This window comes from Mus caroli, unplaced genomic scaffold (assembly GCF_978045245.1).
Source record: "Mus caroli unplaced genomic scaffold, Mus_caroli_1 scaffold_4, whole genome shotgun sequence".
Classification (NCBI taxonomy): Eukaryota; Metazoa; Chordata; class Mammalia; order Rodentia; family Muridae; genus Mus; species Mus caroli.
Window position 1 is genome coordinate 111,507,717 of NW_028227259.1, and position 23,986 is coordinate 111,531,702.

Here is a 23,986-nt window from a genome sequence, read left to right on the forward strand (position 1 = left end):
GGTCAGAAGACAACTTGTAGAAGCCAGTTATCATCCTCCACTGAGTGGATCCCGTCGCCCTTACTTGACAAGCCATCTCTCGAGCCCTGTGCGCTCTCTCTCTCAGATTTATTTTATTTATGAGTACACTGTAGCTGTCTTCAGACACACCAGAAGAAGGCATCAGATCCCATTTCAGATGGTTGTGAGCCACCATGTGGTTGCTGGGAATTGAACTCAGGACCTCTGGGAGAACAGTCAGTGCTGTTAACTGCTGAGCCATCTCTCCAATCTCCCCCTCCCACCTGCCCCTCCCTCCCAGCTCTCTTTCTTCCCCTAAAATTCCCCTTTGGTTTGCTGATCTGAGTCATGCCTACCAAGTCAGAGAGTTCATTCCTTGTTCTTTGGTAACACAAACCTTTACTGGACTTTTGTCACATGCTCATACTTCAGGACAATATTCTTGACGTCCTCAGCACCCCCAGACAGCATGGCTGTCAAATCACTACCATGAACACTGAGGCAAGACTCAAGGGTTCTTTGAATGGGTGGGTCAGACTGAATTAATCCATGGTCAGTGGAGATGAGGTCTAAATCTATTTCCTTTCTCAGCTGCGGGAGAGATGCTGGATGGCCCAGCCTCTGAGCCAACAGCTGGTTCCCATGGCAACCAGCTCCCAACTTGAGGTCACCCATCAGCCACCCAGTTACCAGCTATCACATTAACACAGCAAGATATCACTTTGGGGACACCAAAGCTTTTAGGAGATGTGTGACAGACATAAAGAGCAGAGATTAATCATGTTTCTTGGTATTCCACAATAAATAATGTGAAATTATTGTTTCAAAAGAATGAATGGTAGAGCACAGGATTTTATAGTTGGATGGAATAACAGAGACTTCCTTTTTACTCCATCTCTGTTCAGGGTCCTTTGTCCTGCTGCTTCTCTTTGTAATTAAAAAGAGAAAAATAAAGTAGCCAATCCCATTCCTTCACCCGTGTTCCCTTCCTAAAATGCAAACGTGCGATAATACAGAGAAGTTAAGCATCTTAATGTAGCACATAGCTGGGGAAGAGGCATCTCTGACCCTCCACCTCCATTTCACACCACTCTCCCACATGCCCTGAATTCAGCCTAAAGAACCAATCACTGCTGCAGAACGAACGATTCCATCCTGGGCCTTCTCTCCTTCTTCCCTCCCTGGATCACTCTGCTGTGGCCTCCTCACCTGGCCAGCAGGCTCCTTACCTCCCACGCCTTTCTCTGTGAGGCCTTCCAGGCTCCCTGCTCTCCTCAGGACCTCCTGCCCATTCCTTGCCTCAATAACAGCTCCTACACACTAACACACCTGCCATCTTCCCTTGACACAGAACGCCCGAGGGCCAAGGAAGCAAGTGTCCATTGTGAATTTTGCTAACTGGCTCACTGTGTGGTGCAAGGCAGGGTTCATGATTGCTGGTTGATGGGATCCTTCTTGATGTCACTTACAGGAAAGACCACTCTCACCCCAGTGGCCAGTGCTTCTTGCTTCCCTGCCTTCTCTCCCAGAAAATGACTCTCAACTAGGCTTTCAAACTAATGATTTGATTTCTCACCTAATAACTCTAGCTAAAAACCAATTACTAAGGCATACTTAGCAGCTCTGTGTCTCCACCCACTGAACTTTCCTCCTGCTTTCTAATTAAAACCCAACCCCTGACATTCCCTGACATGACAGATGTCTTCCTGTGGGAATGCACCAAACACTGAGCTCCAAGGACCTCCACTCTCAGCAAGGGGCTGTTGAAGGGACTAAGTGTTTTGTGGTCTAACCAACCCAGGGAAGCTGGGGTGCACCTGAGTCCCTTCCTCACCAGAATTTTCTTTCCTGCTTGAACTATGCACAGCATTGGTATTTTTAAATTCAAGTTATGCTACCAACCAGACTTTTTTTTTTTTTTTTTTTTTTTTTTTTTTTTAAGAGCAGAACATTACTCTATCTGCCAAGGTTGGGAGTTTTATTACAAGAACTTACGGCAAGGCTACGAGAGCCAAGTTTATTATTTTTTCTGGATAAGATTCAATAACCTCATCCAAAAGTACATGAAAAAAGAAAAAGCAGAGAAGGCATCCAGCCTTTTGTTTCCACACCTGTGTTCCAGCTTAACTCTTCAAATCCGAAGCGGACTCACATATGCCTTGAAGTGAGCTCACAGGCCGGAGCGAAGGCCGATCCGTGGGAGACTCTACAGAGTCTTCCTGGAAATGTGCTGCTTCATGTTTGCACTGATCTCAGCAGGTCAGCATACACTCCCCAAGTCCATTCAGTCTTCAGTGGGGGAAGAGCAGGGGAGCTCTGCTGTGACCAGTGCTGCAGCTGCTCAATGCCTCTTCTAGTCCCATCCTTCCGTTTCTTGATTCCACCCATCCCCACCCACCTTCAGGTGAGCACCCCAAATACACATTCAGGTCTCAGCAGACCACCGGAGACCATCAGGTCTTGCCCTTCCCTCTCACATCCCCTTTTTCAAGTTCATTCACATATCATCCTCAGAATGCAGTCTCACTTAAACCTGCCACACTGGCAGTTCTGGGTCCTCCATATTTCCTTGTGTGTCATTTCTGTGTATCATTTCTATTGTATCCATCACTTTCCAAACCCCACAGGATGTATCCATTTACTCTGTTCTTTGTGTATCATTTCTATTGTATCCATCACATTCTAAACCCCACAGGATATATCCATCTATTGTATCCATCACATTCTAAACCCCACAGGATGTATCCATTTACTTTGGCCATCTCTCATCTCTTCCTCTGGAGCCTGGAATGCTCACCCATGTGGTGCCAGGACACATCCCAAGCAGTTGGGACGTGAAGAGGACCAATAAGACAGTAAGTGTCTAATAGAATGCACCTTGGAATTCAATTGGCTGGCTGTACCTGCCACAAGTTTTGTGCTAAGGGAAATTCTGAGGACATATTTAGGAGCAGAGAAACAGGAGCCAATGTTACAATGTACTGTGAATGTCAGAGACTCTAGGAAGGCTATCTTGACTCCCATTCATAAATTATTCAATAGGACAACCACTGACTGGACATCACTAATGAGAATCTGAATGTTGCTAAATCAACCCACATTGAAGATAAAAGATACATACCAGAGTTTGAAGGTTTGGGGGTTTTATGTTTTTGATTTTTACAGAAAAGTACCCTGTGAATTTTTTTTATTAAACATTACATGTTTAAATATTTTGTTGGGTGAATTAGTTATATTTTTATTTATTTATACTTAAAATTATACATAGTTTAAGTTTGATTTCTAGCAGATCATCTTCTTCCAATATGACCCTAGGGACAGGATGCACTTACAGGCTGGTGATGTACAATCACCCATCTGATTCTTAGACTCAGAACACAAATCAGTGATAAGAGGACACTCCAAGATAGGGACTCCCCAAGTGCAATCTTCAGACCAATGTATGTCAGGCAGAAATAAGCCAAAATTTAGATTTCACAACTCTAATGCATCCCCAGGAACATTGGTCTAGGCCAGAGATACAAATCTTATTTACTAATTTGTTTTCATGGTGCTGGAGATTGAAGCCAGGGATTTTTGTAGACTAGACTAGCACTCTGCCACTAAGTTACATCACCAGGTCTGCAAATCATCTTTGGTATTGGTTTTATTTATTACACATTCTTCAATAATTTTGCACATGAATTAAATTGTATCTACCTCCCAAATCCCCATGGTTTTGTTTTTTGTGAGTGTGCATGATGTGTGTGTGTGTGTGTGTGTGTGTGTGTGTGTGTGTGTATTCTTAAAAATAGTGGGCATGTGGAGATCAGAAGTTCGAACAAGACTGCTCTTTGACCAAGTAGGAATCTCCTCTTACATTGGTGAAGAAGAATAAAAGCCCAAAAGGGAGAAAGAACAGCCACATAGTGGATGGGACCATCATCTTGCATGTTTAGAAAGAAGTAGTTCTTGCAAAATAAGTGAGACCACAGCTCCACAGAGATGAAGAAAAGCCAGCTGAGAGCTCACAGGAAAAGCTGTTCCAGGAATTATCACACTTGTGCATCCCTCCTTTTCCCCCCAAAAAATCCCCTCCAGCTCAATCCTGATGCACTGGAGCCTGGGCTATCAGCTATTTGGATTACAGGCCCTCGGGGCTGCTCACCTCACACAGCCACCTTTGCCTGTTTGCATGACTCATGGTGGAGAATCCCCACAGTAGAGATCAGCTTCTCGGCCTCTACCCTGCCCCGCTACCCCTTTCCTTTCTCTATGCCTCTTCACTTTCAGCGCCTCCCAAGGAAACAGCACCCTCAAGGACACAGAAAGAGGGAAACAGATCTTTCAGAAATGCCTGCCATGCCAGAATTGGCTAGCTCAGTCCCAGGGGGCAGTGGGAAGATATGAAAAAGGAGACCCCCTCTCTGGAATCAGCTCCGTGCCAAAGCAGGATCTGCAAACTGGCCCAGGTATCTCATGCCTGCACAGAAAGGTATCAGGGAGATTACACTGGGATGTGCAGAGCCCAGCAAAGGTAAAACCTTTCAGGTCCTGAAAGATTTACCTCGAGTGAGGACTGAACCCTTCCTTCTGAAATAAGAAAGTCACGGGTTCCTTCTACCCAATCCCCAGGACTGTATTCCACTATTTCCCTCAAAGGCCCGTGATGTGAAATTCAATCTGAAACATGTTTTATATTAACATATGTCATGATTTGATGCTGTTTTGAAAGGGATTATTCTAAAGAAATAATAACTTCCATGTCCATGTACAACATTTGTGAACCATATGATTACAGCACGTGCCAATCATGCGTTCAGGAAATGCAAATTCATATAACTGGATTTATTTCTTTTTTTTTTTTTTTTTTTAGATTCTTGGGTGTTTTTATTTTCTAACCCAAACCAGGTTACTTTATTCCAATAAAATGACTTAGAACACACTTGACTATTAATTTTTTTCAAAGCATTCGTCATGCCCATCTTGGGATGTTTTAATTTTTCCGGACATGTAAGATGTTGGAGGATGGAGACTGCTCTGTGTTCTTCATATCCCACATGCTGTGCATAGCACACTGGACACTGGCATGCACAAACCTGGACTTAAGCCATTGCGACAGCGATGTGCTAACTCACAGGAACAGCACAAGAATGGAGGTGGACATGAGGAAGCATGGTTGGCTACAAGGAGAAGCCGAACCTCTCAACCCCAGTTTGAAGATCCGGCTCAGCCCAGCATCCTCCCACCCCACCCCAGGCTAGCAGGAGATGTACCTGGGCCTTACAACAGCCTGGATTTCTGAGCTCCTTCCCCCACCTTCTATTGTCCCATGATATTAAAGGGAACTCGCCAGGCTTGGTGACTGGTGCCTTTAATCCCAGCACATGGAAGGCAGACACAAGCAGATCTCCATGAATTTGGGACCATCCTGATCTATATAGTAAGTTCTGGGCTAGCCAGGACTACTCAGTAAGACCCTGTCACAACCAACCAAATAAACAACAACAACAACAAAAGAGTCATTTGAGTGTCATTTCAAAGCACATTTATCTCCTAAAGGGTGCTCTTCAGGGAAAAAAAAAAAAAAAAAAACATTAGCAAAGAGAGGAGGAGAAAGAGGAGTGGAGGGGGGAAGGTGATAGTGGAAGAGGAGATAGAAGAGCAGGAGAAGGAAGAGGGTGAGGAGGAGGAGGGTCACCTGGGGGAATCTTGAGGAGGCACTGTTGGCTTGTTGACCTACCACGCCCCTCAAGCTGTACAGGCCCTCCATTTATACTTCTAGGAACCTCTCACTATGGATGGCTATTTTTTCCTTTACATCCAATGTGTCAAGCCAAGTTCAAGGACATGCAATGAATTTTACAAAAGCCAGACAGCAGATAGGATCTTCGAATGCCCTTTATAGAGATCTTCCCGTTCATGCTGGTAATCTCTTACATGACAGGAAATAACAGTTCCAAGAAATTGGAGGACCTCCCCAGGCCCCAGGGTAGGCAGCAGGGCTGAGGACAGAACCGAGAGCCCCTGTCAGGCACTGAACAGGCAGTCCCTGTGTGGTAGGGCCAAGCTCCTCCAACCCCAGGCCCCATAGCAGCTCAACACTGGGAGGAAAACAGTCACACCGCCTGGACATGAATTCTTGCTAAATAGATCCTATGTGGAGTCTGTGTCTTTATGTTTGACAACTGAAGGAAGGAGCTCTGAGCCATTAAATGAAATGCTGTATCATACAGTGTAGCGAAGAATAAGCACAGATCAAAACTGCCCGGCTCCCCGAAACCATGCCCCTTCCACATGGGATCCTGCAAAGGCCACCTTTCTCGGGTGAGGGAGTCTGCCCACAGGTCTGCCAAGGTTGGGTCGGATATTTATACAAGGTTTGAGAGATGCAAAAAGGGGAGAGTACAGTCCTTGCCTGTCTCCACCATGGTGCAAGCTAGTTCCTTGCAATAGCTCTCCTTCTGTAAATCCCCTGTCAGGTCTACGTCTCCGAAACTCTGGCTGATACAGTTTCAGTGAATTGCTGCTACAAGCCCTGGGAGAAATGGGCTGTACGTTCTGGCCCACTGGGCAACCAAACCCAAGAATGGTTAAGGAATAGAGAGCCTAAAGGACATCTCCTTGGGGAGAAGCATTGGAGAAGGGGCCGTAAGCCAGGCACACTGGCTGGTGTCCTTTGGGAACTTCCAAGTTGGAGTTTTATGCCCCTTTCCCCCAGTTTTCTAGTTTATAATCAACAGTCTCACCAGACAACCAGGACAGTGTCCTCTGCCAAAGCTAAGAAAGTTGAACTAAGCACATTTAAGCTCAGTGATGAAATGGTCCCTGAGGTGCTAAGGGTATATGTGTGCTAATTAAGCAAGGCAGCCTGTGGAGCTGATCCAAAAACAGTCCAACCAGGAGCCCAGAGGAAAACTGTACTTGGGGAAGGGGTCAAAGAAACAATTGCCAAACCCTTGGCTGAGTGGAATGCTGCAGGGCCTATACCTCAGTTCCCAGGTCATTTACAACAGGCATTATTAAAATGAGGCCTTTGCTTACCTGGTGTCCCAGTTTGCTCTGAAGTTCCATTCTGAGGCCTTAATCTTGGGATAGCCATTTGTGGCCCCATGCTAGACAAGGGAGTTACCAATGACAGCACTGTTTTCCCTTCAGGCCCGGCAGTGTGGCTTTCTTTCCCCAACACGGCCCCCAGTTCAGTATTCTGGGATGCTGTTGCACATACTCAGTCAAGCTCCTGCCCCTTTATGTGTTATAACTACCATTCAGCGACAGTTGGTCCACACAAGTGTCGACCTCTCTGTCTCATTTCCTCATCTAAAGTAATGATAAACGATACCTACGTGAAATTTATCTTTAAGAACTGCATCATACAACCAATATTTTATTATCATAAAATATTATTTTATGATAATAATAGCAATGGCACCTACATGACAGACTTGTTACAGAGATTACAAAGGGAGTAATGTATCTAAGTACTTTGAAGCATTCAGCCCCCGATACACACTCTTTCATTTTTATTAACTACACTCATGCATGCATGGCCTCCAAACACATCACGAGGGGTTCAAGACAGACCTTGACGTTCATTGCCCACAGTTTGTTGCTCAGTGGAGCAGAAGCTGAGCCTTCTTATCCAAACGTCTAGAAAGGGATTTCTTCTGCCTGTGTTCACAGATGAAAGCAATGCCAACCTTTCTCAAAAGATAAAGATAAAGGGGCAAGAGAGAGCAAGTGAGCTATCATCTCTGTGGGCTGTAGCCAGAGGTGGCAGGTGCATGAGCCCCGGCTTGGGTTGTCACTCACAATCCAAAGGGCACCCTGCCGGCCACGTCCACCACGGGATCACTAACAGTTCATAACCCTAACCCTAACCCTAACCCTGATCTGCATCAGGGACTCCTAACCACCCAGGAGTAATGGCAAAAGCAGAGATTAAGATACAGATTCTATCCCATGATAAAATGATTTCTAAGCCAGAAGACTAGATGACAAGGATCGGAGATGCAAAACCTACATTGTCTCAAGCAAAGTGGACAGTTTGTGTGTACCCAGAAAGGAGCTGAGCCATGCTGCAGCCGTTCCCTGAAACGGGCTGTGAGGAAGCTTTGGGAGCTGCCCCACAACATCACCATCTGCACCCAGGCACAGCCTAAAGGTTTCACATCAGCATCCCAGAGCCTCCTGGGAGAGTTTTTCCCCTCCTCTCATTATATGAAAATAAAACATTCTGTAACTTCCCTTAGCAAAACACTCATTTTTTTTTTCTTACCAAATAGCTCTCCGGAGGTTGTCCACTATGTTACCCACAGCCCCAGAGATTAACCTTTGACACAAGTGCCTGTGCCTGGGAAGGGCAAATGCATTAGGTCACCAGATTAGCTTTATTCCAGAGCTCTAAAGGACCTCCTTGGACTGTGCAAGGAAAACCAATCTTCCTTCAGAGTACTCGAGTTTGTTTAACCTCAATTTGTTGAATGAAAGTGAGGCCTTCACTGGGCTGGGGCTGTGCCTACACACAGACATGACACAACACACCAAGCAGAGCCAGGAAAAGTCCACACTGGGTGAGTCCTCCTGGACAGGATGTCTTGCTTAGGAAACTACAAGAGGGCAAACCAGGGCTCTGGGCCACTCATCTATGCTGCAGTCACCACCCTCCCTAACCTGTCAGGACAAAAGCTTCTACAAGCCCTCTCTGGACCAGGTTTACCAGCTGAAACTGGACTCTCTCCAATGTTCTAAATGCCACAGTGACATTTAGGAGAGGCTCTCTTACCACAAAGGGGCAGAAACTCAATTCTAGGAAATATGGTAGTTGACTGACCCCAGCTCCTGAAAGGCTCAGTCCCCATATAATTACATCTCTGAGGGACAAGCCACAAAACCAACAGATAAGCGGCCTCTTGAGAAGAAACGCATGGTACACAACCACTTGGAATCTCTTCGGGACACAATGAGTCATTCGGCCAGAGATACAGAAAAGAACCACCACGAATCTGGAAGTGTTTATTTAATCTGCCTTCAAGAGAGAATTTATTTGGGGAAAGACTTCACTGAATGGTGCAGTCAGGTCCCTAGGACACAGGGGTGACACCTCTAGCCTGGTGGGAAGCTTCGTTTGTTTACAGTTCCCTAAGCCATCTGCCTACATGCTCCTCAGAGTCCACCTCCTGGAAGCTGCTACCTTGTCTGCACAGGCAAGAGGGCAAGTCTCATTTTCTCCAACTTCTGGGATCTAAACAACAGTACATTTTTACACTGAACCTCAACTCTGCGAGCGAGTGATAGAAAATCTTCTGAACGTAGGTGACTCACCCTTCCCTGTCAATCCCTGGGTCATTTTTCCTCAAACACTCGGGCAGAAAAAAACGGATGCTGAATCGGTGAACAGTTCATACGTAGGACATCATAGGTTTGCTAACTTTGTGGGCTCTCAAGTATGGGGCAGAGCTGCCAAAGGATGTTAGAAAGATTTTGTTTTTTAATGCAAAACCATAGAACCCAGGAGTTTTTTCAATTTGTTTATTTTTAAGTTCCCTCCTTCACATGCAAGCTTGACTGAGTTATTCCCAGAGCATTTTTGGACACACTAACCCTCGGTTACACATTGCTTGGCTTGGAAAGGTAACAGCTGCGCATGTCCTGTTAGGTGGCGCATGCCCCGTATTAGGCTGACTCCCCCCAGTGCAGCCCTGAGCTCACATCTGGGGCTGCTTAACAACTGATTGGAAATTTAGCCTTTTGATTTCCAGTTAAATACTAGGCACAGGAAAACAAATAGCACTTGTTTTCACCGAGTCTTGTCAGGCATCCAAAATGCAGTGCAAATCATTGAACTGCCTGTGGTTTGGTGGCAGAGGTCCAAAATACTTGGCCTCCCCACCCCCTCCAGTTTAAGGAAAAGGAATAAGCCAGATTTTGGCAATAAGGATTTTTCAGTCACCCTTCCCCCTTCTTTGGACACGCAGAGCTGTTTTTTAAATATTCAGTGTGTTCCTGGTATTAATTTACATTTTTCATTAGGATTAAGTTTTGATTTGTTTTTAAGCCAAAGCCAAAGAATAAAGTTCGGTTTTCCTCACTTATTCCAACTGCCATGCCTTGGTATTTACTCAGATTTGCTGAGGAGGGCAGGGTTCATATTGCTATCTTCTGTTTCCAATTAAATTAGGATATAGTTATCTAGCAGCCGTATTATCAAAGCATCAGAGTTAAAAAACTTGAGGGAACTCGGAAGACCAGCTTAATCCAAAGCTTTTATCTGTGATGGGGGAACTGAGCCCCGGGTAGCACAACCATGCTAACTAGAACCCATGCTGGGGAGATTAAAACAAAAACAAAAACCTGGGCTACCAGAAAAAAATACAGGACACCAAGTTAAACTTGAACTTTAGCTAAAGAATGTATGGATTTTGTTAGTGTAATTATGTCTAAAATATTGCACAGGCATACTTAAGCAAATTTATTTATCTGAAACTCAACTTGAACTAGAAACCTGCATTTTTATATGTCAAACCCTGGTCACTGTGCTGTGAGACCAACATCTGCCCTGTCCTATCCCCATCTGGCTGCCAAAGATATCCACATTTTTCTTTCCTGATTTTAATGATAAAATGGCTGGGAAAAAAGAAATCACAGGACAGAAACCCCACAGAGTATAACACTGGAAGCAGCCGCTTCTTCCCAGACTTTCCTAGTCTTAGGCATCCTCATTTCCCGCTTTAAGTAGACTACAAAACAGCTAACTCTAAAATGGATAGGCCAGACCAGACACTTTATGCTGTTAAGAATCAGTCACTAGGGCCTGTATGTCTGTACCTGTCTGTCTCTCTCTTTCTCATTTAAATTTATTATTGTTGTTATTGTTATTTTATTATTTTACTTTTAAAGACAAGAGCTCACAATGACACAGCCTGGCCAGGAATTCTGGATCTTTTTACTTCTGCCTCCAAAGTGCTGGGATTTCAGGAACATATCACAAAATGAGGCTGCCAGGCTCTCATCTTGAAAATTTCTTATGTTAGATTATGAGCTTGAAGGGGGAAAAGAGCTTGGGTTTGGCATACAAAGCAAGGCTTGAAATGACCCTAACATTAATAATTATGTTTTATATATATATATATATATATATATATATATATGTATGTGTGTATAATATGTATGTATCATATATAATATTTATATATAATATAAAAGTGGGGTTTTAAATGACCCTACTAATAGTAATTATAATGATATGTAGAATATTTATAATATAAGTGACATTTAATAGCACAATAATCACTTACAACAACAGAATAATAATCATTAGTAGGGCAAGACACATGTATGAAGGTCAGAGGCCAACTCTGTGGCCTTAGCTCTTGCCACCCACCTTCTGTGAGTTTTAGGGATCAAATTCCATGCAAATCCTTGTATATCAGGTGTCTTTAACCCGCTGAGCCACCTTGTTGGCCCACAAGATGAAAACAAACAAACAAAAAAACCCACCACAGTTAGGGACAAGGAGTAACGTAAAAATATGCTAGATTTTAGGAAATCTAGTTTGGAGCGGAGACTGTAGTTTAGCACCTGAGTCCATGCTCAGGGTACATGCTCAGCTCCCAGCACTGCCTGAGTCCTGTTCACTGAGTGACACTGTCAGTCCGGCTGTGCTCGGAACCCAGGGCTGTACATACACCAAATCACCCCTCTACCACAGAGCAACACCCCCAGCTCTTGCACTGATCCCTGCAAAGAATACTGCAGCAGGTTTTTTTCCTAACAGTTTTAGGGATGACGTACCAGCGATATAGGCTTTAAGTAATATACCAGAGTTATCACATTTTTTCAGTTCAATGCTTTTAATATATTATCAGCATGTTCTATGCTCACCACTACACACTTCCTCTACAGTTGTCTTCTACGAAACCTCACACAGTTGTCAGTAGTGAGTCCACACCCTCCCATCTCCCACATGCCCCTGGCCATGGCTTCCAGTCTCTATAGATCGTAACCTGGGAATTTCAGGCAAACAGAACCATATAATATGCAGCCTTTTGTATCCCATGAAACTTCACAGTCAAAAGATAGTGTGGCTCTTGCATTGCTCTTACCTATCAGGTGATGGACGTCTGGGTTGTTTCTGTGGTTGTTTGTTGTTACAAGGAACTTTGTTTTGGACATTTGTGGGCAGGAACCTTGGGTATGGAGGACTGTTATATTCCCACCAGCAAAGTATGAATCTTTCGATTTCTCTATATCCTGACAATCTTGTTATATTCTCTCTGTTTTGTCACATAGGTGGTCAGCACTGTGATTGGTGGATTTTCCCTCATGTTCTGTAATGTTCAGCATTCCCCCCCCTCCCCTTTCTGGTCATCTGTGTCTTGTCCTCGGAAAAAAAATGTTTATTCAAATTATAGTGTGAAAACATTCAAGCACACAAACAAACACACTTTGAGTAAGGTCTCATGTACCCCAGGGGACCTTAACTTCTGATCCCTCCTCTTCTACCTCTATGAGGCCTGGGACAACAGTATATTGAGGCCTCTTTGAGGCCACCACACCCAGTGACATTCAGTGTTGGGGATCAAACTCAGACCTTCATCGGTACAAAGCAAGTGCTCTACCACTAAGCTGCATCTCCATCCCTGAAGGCAGGGTGGTTTTTCTTTCTGATTGTACCCAGGGACAATCTTCATCTAATGAATATTCTCTGGTCCACCCAGGAAATATTGTCAGGCCATCATGCATGTGCACATGTGTGACTTGAGATGCATCTTGAAACACTTTATCCATTCCCCGTTGCTAGGTGACCAGAAAAATCAGACAAAGCAACTGCATTTGCAAAGGAAAGTAAATTCCCCTGCCCCTCTGTGCCTGGCATTCTTGTTTGTGCTGTAGACTTAGAAATGATGAGCTGACTAAAGGCAGATGCCTCTAAAGATAGTGTAATGATAAAATAAATATATTTTATATTTTAAGTATCAGCAGCTAAGACATTTTGAGTAATAATTTCTAACTATGCAAGCTTCAGGCAGTTAAAACCATGATTTACATTCACGGGTAGATGGCATTATCCAAACTTTTCTTTTTTTTTTTAAGATTTATTTATTATTATACATAAGTACATTGTATCTGTCTTCAGACACACCAGAAGATCTCATTACGGGTGGTTGTGAGCCACCATGTGGTTGTTGGGATTTGAACTCAGGACCTTCGGAAGAGCAGTCAATGCTCTTACCCGCTGAGCCATCTCACCAACCCACAAACTTTTCTTATCATCCTACTTAAGAAATATTAGCAACCACTAAAGTATCACTTCCACAAAGGACAGCTTGGAGATAGTCATGTGACTCCTTCACCATTCCGTGTCAGAAGGGCATGAGGCATGCATCCTGGACTGAGGGTCAAGAGACCATCCTTGGTCTGAAGCAGTTGGCTCACTGGGTAATCTTAGGGCTCAGCTTCACAGGAGTCTACAGGCCTACTGAAGTGCTTGGAGAATCACTCCATGGATGAACAAACTCCACGGATGGACAAATAGAACACCTGGTCTTCAGCCATCACAAGACTGTGCTGTGGATGAGGCACATGAATGCTTGTCAGGTCTTGGGGAAGAGGGGGAGTTGCCAGGCTTTTGAGACATCTCAAACCACCTGTGGCGTCGTGATTTGACGGAGCAACAGGTATCTGCTGACTACCCAGGCCATAGAGAGAGTGTAGACAGACAGACAAAGCCTGAAGGAGGTGGAGCTTGGGTGTCCCGGGATCTCTCCCACAGTTGCCTCCCTCCGCCTCGCATTCTGGGCCTATCACTTGCCCTGCAATGTCCTTATATGGGATTAACTCCAAATAAGGTTGATGCTAAGTTGTATATAAAATTTGTCTTCTTCATTAGTGTATTTTCAACTAATGGTCAAGACGCAGTTCTTACAGCTCATCAAGTAAATAAATAACAACAAAGATAACTTCCCCTAAATCCCACAGAGCGGTGAGCTGAAGAAAGACTCCAACAGCAATAAGCAAAGCACAATGAGTGTGGCTGGCGCTCTTCGTGGAACCCACAGCCCAGAGAAGTGGGGACTTTAAATCTGCAGCCAGCCAACAGTTACTCACAATTACAAATGTTAATTTAATATCATTGTTCTCATAGTGACAGCAGAAATAGCAAACGCAGGGGAACTTAGTGGTGGGTGCTGCACTCAACATTTTATGAGCACTTTCCTCACATCAAGATTCTTCTTTTTGTGCTGTGGGACTGTTGTTATTCACACATTACAGCTGGGGAAAGTCAGGTTTAAGGAGATGAATCTGCCTAATTACTGCTTGGACCACAGCTGTCTAGAAAGAGGATCTGCTCAAGACACCTGCTGTTATCCTGACTCCTGGGGTGGTCACTTCTTTCCAGACTTCCCCCTGGGCCCAAAAGGTGCTAATCACAATTAGATTTAAATATTTTTGTTTGTCTGTTTGTTGGTTTGTTTGCTTTGGTTCTGGCAATAGAACACAGGGCTTCATGCACGCTAGGTAAATGCTCTACCTAATCAAAGGCCCTCTTTCACATTTTAAAAATTTTGAGAAAGAGCCTAAATTGCCAAAAACACCTCTGTCTTTACTAAATAGCCTAGGGAGGCCTTCAACTTGGAATTCTCCTGCCTTAGCCTCTGCAGTAGCTGAGAATACAGGTTTGTGCCACCAAACTCAGCATGTGTGTGTGTGTGTGTGTGTGTGTGTGTACTTACAAGACATTCATCCCTAGGTAGTTCCTAGAGCACTGGGCTGCAGTACACAGACCCACTTGACTTTAGAAGAGTCTTGATCTTACCATCACCAATCATAGCTGGTGTGACTACACAGTTGCCTCCCTACCTTAGTAAGGCACCTTAGTAGATGTGCCGCAGAGTAGATTCTACAGAAAACAGTTACCAGGAGGGAAAACAAAGAGATTAGGTACTGAGGACGCAGTCAAATGAATAAGATTAGCAGCCCCTAATCATCACTGTTCTGTCCTTTAAATGTAAAAAAAGAGTAGTCAGTCACAGTGGGACCGGCCTTCAGTCTCAGTACTCAGAAGGAAGAGAACATCAGATCTCTGTGTAAATTCAAGGCCATCCTGGTCTACACAGTACATTCAGTGAGAGCTTGTCTCCACAAAAAGGCACAACTAAGGCTGGTGAGCTGGCTCAGTGAGCAACAGCACGTGCCACCACACCTGATGACCCTAGTAGATTCCTATGATCAGCCCAAAGAGTAGCACTATTAGAAGGTGTGGCCTTGTTGGGGTGGGTGTGTCACTGTGGGTGTGGGCTTTAAGACCCTCACCCTAGCTGCCTGGAAGCCAGTATTCTGCTAGCAGCCTTCAGATGAAGATGTAGAACTCTCAGCTCCTCCTGCACCATGCCTGCCTGGACGCTGCCATATTCCTGACTTGATAATGGACTGAACCACTGAACCTGTAAGCCAACCCCTAGTAAATGTTGTCCTTACAAGAGTAGCCTTGGTCATGGTATCTCTTCACAGCAGTAAAACCCTAACTAAGACAATCCCCATGACCACACAGTGGAAGGAGCAAACTGGAAGAACTCCCACAAAGTACCTGCCTATCACCACATGCTTCCCATGACATGTGTGCCCATGTAACATGGAAAATAAAATAAAGACATTTTCAATATCCCAATTGTATTTGCAATTTAAACTTTTAATAACTTTCACCTTACATATGTAATATATATGTATATATATACATTTATATAAAATAGATGATAAAGATGTTAAATGCTTCATTTTAAAGTTAAAAATTTTACAGCAGAATGGTAAATATTCTACAAAAGACTCTAGTATTCTCTAACTAGAGCCACAGCTTTTTAACATGGTCTTTCTACTTTCTGTCTAAACATGGTCTTTTTTTTTTTTTTTCTAAATTGTTTACCCCTTACCACTAAGCCTGCTTTGGAAGAAAGCCAGTCTCTTAGACAACAGTGCAGCTTTCAAAGGCAAGAAGCCAGTGTTGGTACTTGAGTCAGCAGGCTGAGTTCTAATTACACCTGCTGTTCCCTGACCCATGGTGCAGTGAGATCACATGGTTTTTAGTCATCTTCAGGCTAGGGTAGTCCCCAGCCTTTCTTAGCCTTTCACAATTCACTTTAAAAGCATAGTTTTTAAAAAATTATATACTTTATTATAAGGAAAAACCTTGCAAGTTAAAAAAAATTGCACAGTGAAATTAACTAAACACAAAGTCTACACATGTGGAACAACTTCCATAGGGTTTGGGTAGCAGTTCTAAAGCTGTGGAGCCTCACACGGCTTCACACAGGACCTTATGCTTTCACTATCCAGTCTATATTGATGTACTCACACACCATCAAAACCAAATACTCCAGTAGAACTAGAGAAACGATCAACTCTATGTCTTCTTTCACAACTCCTGTCCATTGCCTGCCTTTAGTCTTCCTCACCCCCAGATAATACAACTACTTCTTCTTCTTCTTCTTCCTCTTCTTCTTCTTCTTCTTCCTTTTTCTCCTTCTCCTCCTCCTCCTTCTTCTCTTCCTTCTTCTTCCTCTTTCTCTTCTTCCTCTTCTCCTTCCTCTTCTTTCTCTTCTTCCTCTTCTCCTTCCTCTTCTTTCTCTTCTTCCTCTTCCCTCCTCTTCTCTTTTCTATCTTATACTGTATCACATATATACATATAATATATATATATATATATATATATATATACTGTATCACATATAAAATATACTATTGATTAGATTCTGTATATGTGCTTTTGTGTAACTATTTTCTTAATGAGTTATTTTATATGTATGATTGCCATACACATGGAGGCCAGAAGAAGGCACCAGAACCCCTGGTACTGGAGTTAAAGATGGTTGTGAGCCACCACATGGGCACTGGGAATGAACAGCAACCAGTGTTCTTAACCTTGGAGCCATCTCTCCAACCCAGTATGATTCACTTTTTAGAGAACTAGATAGTTCTATAGGATGTTGCTCCATTTGGTTCAGCCCAATGTTTCCTCACAATTAGATCCAGGCTACATTCATTTCTAGAAGGATTGCTACATAAGGTGTGCTGGCTAGTTTTATGTCAACCTGACTCAAGCTAGAGACATCTGAGAGAAGGGAACCTCAATTGAGACAATGCCTCCATCAGATCCAGCTGTTGGTCATTTTCTTAATTAGTGATTGATGGGGGAAGGACCAGCCCATTGTGGTTGATGTTATCTCTGGGCTGTGGTCCTGGGCTCTATAAGAAAGCAGATTGAAGCCACCAAACCCAGACAGTATTGCATATGCCAACAAGATTTTGCTGAAGGGACCCTGTTATAGCTGTCTCGCTATACCACTGCCTGGCAAATACAGAAGTGGATGCTCACAGTCATCTATAAGATGGAACACAGGGCCCCCAATGGGGAAGCTAGAGAAAGCACCCAAGGAGCTGAAGGAGTCTGCAACCCTATAGGTGGAACAACAATATGAACTAACCAGTATCCCCAGAGCTGTATCTCTAGCTGCATATGTAGCAGAAGATGGCCTAGTCGGCCATCACTGGGAAGAGAGGCCCCTTGGTATTGCAAACTTTATATGCCCCAGTACAGGGGAACGCCAGGGCCAAGAAGCGGGAGTGGGTGGGTAGGGGAGCAGGGCGGAGGGAGGGTATAGGGAACTTTCAGAATAACATTTGAATTTTATATAAAGAAAATATCTAATAAAAAATAAATAAATAAAAAGAAATACCTTTTTGGGAAAAAAAATTAGATTGAGCAAGCCATGGGGAGCAAGCCAGTAAGCAATACCCTCCATGGCCTCTGCATCAGCTCCTGCCTCGATGTTCCTTGTTGGTTTGGGTGGTGAACTGCTTTAGAGAGCTGTGAGTGAAATAAACCCTCCCCACATTGCTTTGGTCATGGTGCTTCATCACAGCAAGTGACCCTGACTAAGACATGAGGGATGCTTCATTCTTTCTCATTTACAGACATACGACATCTATCTGCCCCAGGGCGGTGTCATTAACTCTGATCACTTGCTTAAAGCCCTGCTGAGGGTTCTTTACTATCTAGAGTCGCTCTTTTCTTCCCTGATTAATAAGTAATTTGTGGAAACATATCTAGAGAATATCTGAATATATTGTCCCTCCAAATCTCTCCTCTTCCTAACATCTGTTGAAGATTCATGTCTGATCAACTTTCACTGTTATAATTGCAAAACAATATTCTGACTCCATCATTTCTTCCACGTGTATTTAATAATTAGCATTTTACTACAAATAAAACCTCCCTATCTCTTCTAGTTTACAGTTTTTCTACTACCAGTTATATGGATCCTTACTTTAGTTGGTAGATACCTTCAATTGGTTAAAAGTGTTTTTCAAATGCAAATGAGAAGTCCCTAGAGTGTCAAAACTGACTGGGGGGGGGGGGCTGCTTACAGGCTACATTTCAGGAGCCTGAGGCTCTGCAGCAAGGACAACAGGCAGCCTTCACAAAGCCATCACAACTGACTGAGAGGTCAGCTGCGAGCTGCGAGCTGCTTCTCATCAGACATGATATCACACCCCAAACATTTCGTCCAAACAACCCATCTGTTTCCCCACAGCTAGCAAACCCAAAGGTTCTGGCAAACGCCGAAGGATATGATTTACAAATAGTAGGTAATATTTGGACCATTCTTGCAAGAGCTCGTCTCCAGCTTTTTTTTTTTCCTTTTCTTTCTTTCTTTTTTTATTTTAAATAAAATACAAATGATTTCATGCTTGGAGCTCACTGTGTCACTGACAGCAGACAGTCCCTCAGAAATTAGGTTTGTTATATACAAATAGCAATGGGCTCGTGTGTATTTATTCTGTGGTCAGAGACCACACACCCAGAACCTATTTACAGCTTTGACAGTGCTCTTAATACCATGAGGTAGGAGGGAGCACCAGTGGGAAGGCCACAAGAGTATGACAGCAGGTCCTGCACCTCTGTGCAAGTGAGACCCGACTCTGCCTCCACAGAAGACATGTGGGTGGCATCTGCTTCCTGTGAATTCTTTTCTACACCATGCAAACATCTTCCCCTGCCCCACGTGCAAATAAAAATGCAACACACTTTGGTATCATTTTAATGAAAAGAAGTCTTTTTTCAAACCCTTTGCAATCTGGGCATGCTATACACAATTGTAATCCTAGCATTCAGGGCACTGAGACAGGAGAACTAAGTGAAGCCAGTCTCATCTAGATAGCAAGATATTGTCTCAAGAAACGCAATGTCTCGCAAAACAAAACCAGAGTCATCATAACCCTGCACCAGGATCATTTTTAGAGAGGAGTGTTGAACACTTACCAGGAAGAGTCTGGGGACACCAGCAGCCAGTCTCTCTGTCTTCACATGCCACACCAGGGGCTGTGGGGAGTTGAGCAGGAACACAACAGGCTTGTGATGAGTGTGCACGGAGGCAATGGGGTTCAGATGCAGGGTAACCTAGGAGACCACACAAAGTAGAAGAGTTCAGTGCTGGTTTCCCCAGGCCATTCTGAGGAGCATAGGACACTTCTTCACAACTCACTGCCCAAACCAAGACCACAAGTCATACAAGGTTGAGCTAAATGCTGCTGATAACCGGTCACTGTTTTACTACCTGGCGGCTTCGTGGGATGATCAGTTCCAGCAATCACAACTACAACATGGCTCGCCCACTAAGAATAGAACAGAAGTAAACAGAACACTTTCTTTTACCCCAAACACAGGAATAAAACTACCTTTCCTCAGGGATTCCTTATCCTTTAAACCTAAGCTGACATGACATAACAGGATATTTATGGGTGAGTTTTTTCATTGGGGGGGGGGGGCTTCACAGAAAGGACTTTCTTCTCTCCCAGGTAACTTCCAATCTCTACAAAGTTAGGTCAGCTCTGCCACACACACACACACACAAAGTGCTGAAAGTCAAGAGAGGGGCTGCCAAGGGGAGCGAGCTCACTTCCTCCTTCCAGCTACTAGCACAAAGGAAATTTCCAAAGAAAGGAAGCCCAGAGATCAGACAGAATAAACAGTGACAGTATAAAGCCCCTGTCAAAAGAAAACAGAGGCTCTAGGGCTCTAGAGGAGCTGCTCCATGGTGAGGAGCACTCACTGCTCTTATAGAGGACCTGAGTTTGGTTGCGAGCACCCATAGTTCTCAACTCCCTGTAGCTGCAGCTCCAGAGGTCTCAGTGCCTCTCTGGCCTCCGATGGCTCCCACACACATCTGAGTCTATGCAATCACCTGAGCCATCGCACAAACGCTAACTACTTTACATCTCGCCGTGGCTGCTGGTCTGCTTTGATCATGAGGAATCACTATCTTCTATTCTAGGGCCAGTCTAGAACCAGTAGCATTTACTACAGTAACCAAGTTATGGATAAAGAAGGTACTGAGTTTCCTTATCTTTCAAAACCCATGCTTTAGCTCATGACAAACACCCTCTAAATGTTAATAGAATATATTCTCCATTTCTTGATGCCACAAGGCATATTTTTCTACTTATAGTTTTCACATGTGCATATAATCATAGCACTTGTTAACTATTGAGTGTGCCTGTCTTAGTTTCTGAAACAGACAAAAAGAAACATCTGGAGTTGAATATTGTTGTCAGTATGTTGCAGGCAGCCACACTATTGATTCACTGTAGCCAATCAATAAATGAATATATAACCCCAAAGATTAAAAAGAGGCTGAAGAAGTTGCTATGTGCAAAGGAGTTTAAGCTAGCTAATTTGCAGCAAAATACAAAAACATTAGCTATACTGACTGTTAGGAGCTATTCCTGCATACCGGGCCACTTTTAGACTTGGAATCAGCATGGCCCCAAATCAAAGCACTAAATGAACTGTGATGTCAACCACAGCTACAGCGAAACAACGTGTCCCTTGGTAGTTTAGACACATAGCACACTCTGGAGTCACTGTCTTCATCTAGAAGTAAACAGATTGATAACTACTGGAAACAAGACACAATCTAAAAGGAGCAGAGTGCATCCAGACTGCAGCACTCCCTGAACACAGCGGTATGTGACAGGGAGGACAGGAGGCACCTGCAAACCACAGTGTCACAGACTCCCTCTAAAGCAAGCGGCAGCAGAGGCTGTCCCTATCCCAGAGCACCACACCAGTGCCCAAAGACCAGCAGCTGTCCTCCCAGAGCTGGTGACTCTTTGCCTGTTTTGTAGTTAGTCCTAAGACACAGACTTCTTAAAGCTCCCAAATATGCAAAAGCTTTGCTCAATATGTATAAAGATCAATAAATACATGTCTCAGATGAACCAGAATATTTTTAAGCTTATGAAATGAGAAGATGTATGAAACAGATACTGATGCTTGGGTCCAGAGTTTCCCAGATGGTCTGAGTGTCGAGGCCTGGCTCAGACAACCAAAGAATGATTTCTAAGAAGCTTAGCGTGCACTTTCCGTGGAAATGGCTCCTTCTTCAGTGTGTGGCCATGTCTGGCCAAGATGCATCTCTGCCTCTGGCACAGAGGTCCCAGGCAAAGCCCCAGAGCCATTTGGCAAAGGAGGATTCACACCATGGTTAAGAAATTAAAAAGAAAAATTGGCAGGCACAAAGAGTCCCGTGAGCTCAGGCTAACCCAATCCCCAGAGGCCTTTCTCTCCCTGTCTCCACCTAAGCAAACATGGCAGAAGGGACCACGCAGACAACCAAAACCCAGCAAAAGCAGGATGGTATCAGAGCCCCTCAGAATGTGAGGAGAACAACCCAAACATCTTAAAGAACTCTGGGATGAATTGCCTAATTTCTTCTAGTCTGAAAAACAGAAGAAAAGAAGAAGAAGAAGAAGAAGAAGAAGAAGAAGAAGGAGGAGGAGGAGGAGGAGGAGGAGGAGGAGGAGGAGGAGGAGGAGGAGAAGGAGGAAGGAAGAAGGAGGAAGGAGGAAGGAGGAAGGAAGGAAGGAAGGAGGAGGAAGAGGAGGAGGAGGAGGCAGATAAAGGGAAACCTACTTTAGGATCAGTTATAGCTTAGAAATGACAATAGTTACAAACCAGATACACACTTGTAACCTAGTATTCAGGAGGCTAAGATAGAGGGATCAAGGGTTCATGATACCCCTACATAAAAATAATCCTCAAAACTCATGAAACTCAAGAAGAAGGAAGACCAAAGTGTGGATACTTCATTCCTTCTTAGAAGGGGGAACAAAATACCCATGGAAGGAGTTACAGAGACAAAGTTCGGAGCTGAGACAGAAGGAAGGACCATCCAGAGACTGCCCCACCTGGGGATCCATTCCATAAACCACCACCAAACTCAGACACTATTGCATATGCCAACAAGATTTTGCTGACAGAACCCTGATATAGCTGTCTCCTGTGAGGCTATGCCAGAGCCTGGCAAATACATTAGTGGATGCTCATAGTCATCTATTGGATGGAACACAGGATCCCCAATGAAGGAGCTAGAGAAAGTACCCAAGGAGCTAAAGGGGTCTGCAACCCTATAGGAGGAACAACCAGTACCCCCCCCCCCAGAGCTATGTCTCTAGCTGCATATGTAGCAGAGGATGGCCTAGCTGGCCATCAGTGGGAGGAGAGGATCTTGGTATTGTGAAGATCATATGCCCCAGTATAGGGGAATGCCAGGGTCAGGAAGCAGGAGTGGGTAGGTTGGGAAGCAGGGGGAGGGGGAAGGGTATAGGGGGTTTTCGGAGGAGAAACTAGGAAAGGGGCTAGCATTTGAAATGTAAATGAAGAAAATATCTAATAAAAAATGAAAATAATCCTGTACAAGGTTTTATAGTTAGATTGTCCTTGGTAGTAGTCTAGAGTGAAGAGCTGAGACAGACTGCAACAAAGAAATGTCCCCCATGGACATGTGACAGGCAGGATGGGACGGTCTCTAAGAAAACCGAACAGTAGTCTGAAGAGTTCACCCTCCATCCTTTATCCAATTCACACACAAAAATACTCAAAGTCTTATGAGCTTCAAAAGTAACAGGGAACCCAGTGCAGGCATGATGTGAGTTGGGAAGCTTCCCAAACACAGGTGATGCTCTATGATCAGGCTGGATAATCTTTGGGAGTCACCCAAAATTTGAGAACAGAACTGAAAGATAAACCCCCTCTTCATATGCACACACACACATACACACACACACCAAAAAAAAAAAAAAAAAAAAAAAAAAAAAAAAAAAAAACCCAGGCACTAAAATCTTGCAACAATGTACTCGAAATGCATCCCATGGGGAGGAAACCACTGGACAAGAGCAGGAAAACCCCAAGGGACTGGCAGAAAGGGAAACAAGATGGCTTCATCTGACGAGATGCACACATCTGCCCTTAAGAGGTCATCTTTCCAGGGGAAACCTTAGCAGATGATGACAACTGGGATTAGTATCTAGGGTTTCCTGTCCTCCTCACTTCAGGCTCACTCTTCATGAAGCCAGCTGAACTCCTGCTCTAATCTTATGTGTGCCAGACTTCACTAAGGGTCCACTAAGGATCCTGGTGACATGAGAAAGTGCAGCCCTGTGTCATGTCTCCCTGGTCAGCCACAAGGAGGGACACTAGTTGGTCTAATCAGTTCTGTAACACCTGCCTGCACTGAGGTTATCTGTGCACAAACTTATAAGGACACTCAAAACAGACCTGCATCCTTCCTTGCAGAATGCTCACAACTTCAAGGAGCCTCTGGGCAGAGAGACCATCTTCTTGCTTCCGGTTTGGGAGAGGTGCCCTGACCCACTACCAGACAAGGACAAAAACACTGTCCTCTGAACCTCACGGTGGAGAACTTCTCTATTCCTCCTTTTCTCCTCTTTACTTCTTGCCTTCTTTCATTTGAGTAGGGTTAGGATCAAACTATGTAATCCAGCCTGGCCTTGAACTCACGCTCAACAATCCTCCTACCGCTTCAACACCCTGAGTACTGAGATTTCTGATTTGTGATACCACACCCAGCTGGCTTCTCCACTTCCTAAATATTACACTTGATAAGAAAAAAAAACGCTTTTAGCCGGGCAGTGGTGGCACACGCCTTTA

The 23,986-nt window shown here is 44.2% G+C and overlaps 1 protein-coding gene across 1 annotated transcript in view; it reads right to left on the reverse strand.

The window, feature by feature from the left end:
• Window positions 1–23,986, reverse strand: part of Tgfbr3 (transforming growth factor beta receptor 3) — a 179,813-nt gene that overhangs the window by 50,813 nt on the left and 105,014 nt on the right. Inside the window, exon 4 of the mRNA XM_021163025.3 lies at window positions 19,298–19,435. Within this exon, the coding sequence (XP_021018684.1) occupies window positions 19,298–19,435 (138 nt within the window). The remainder of the gene's footprint in view (window positions 1–19,297; window positions 19,436–23,986) is intronic.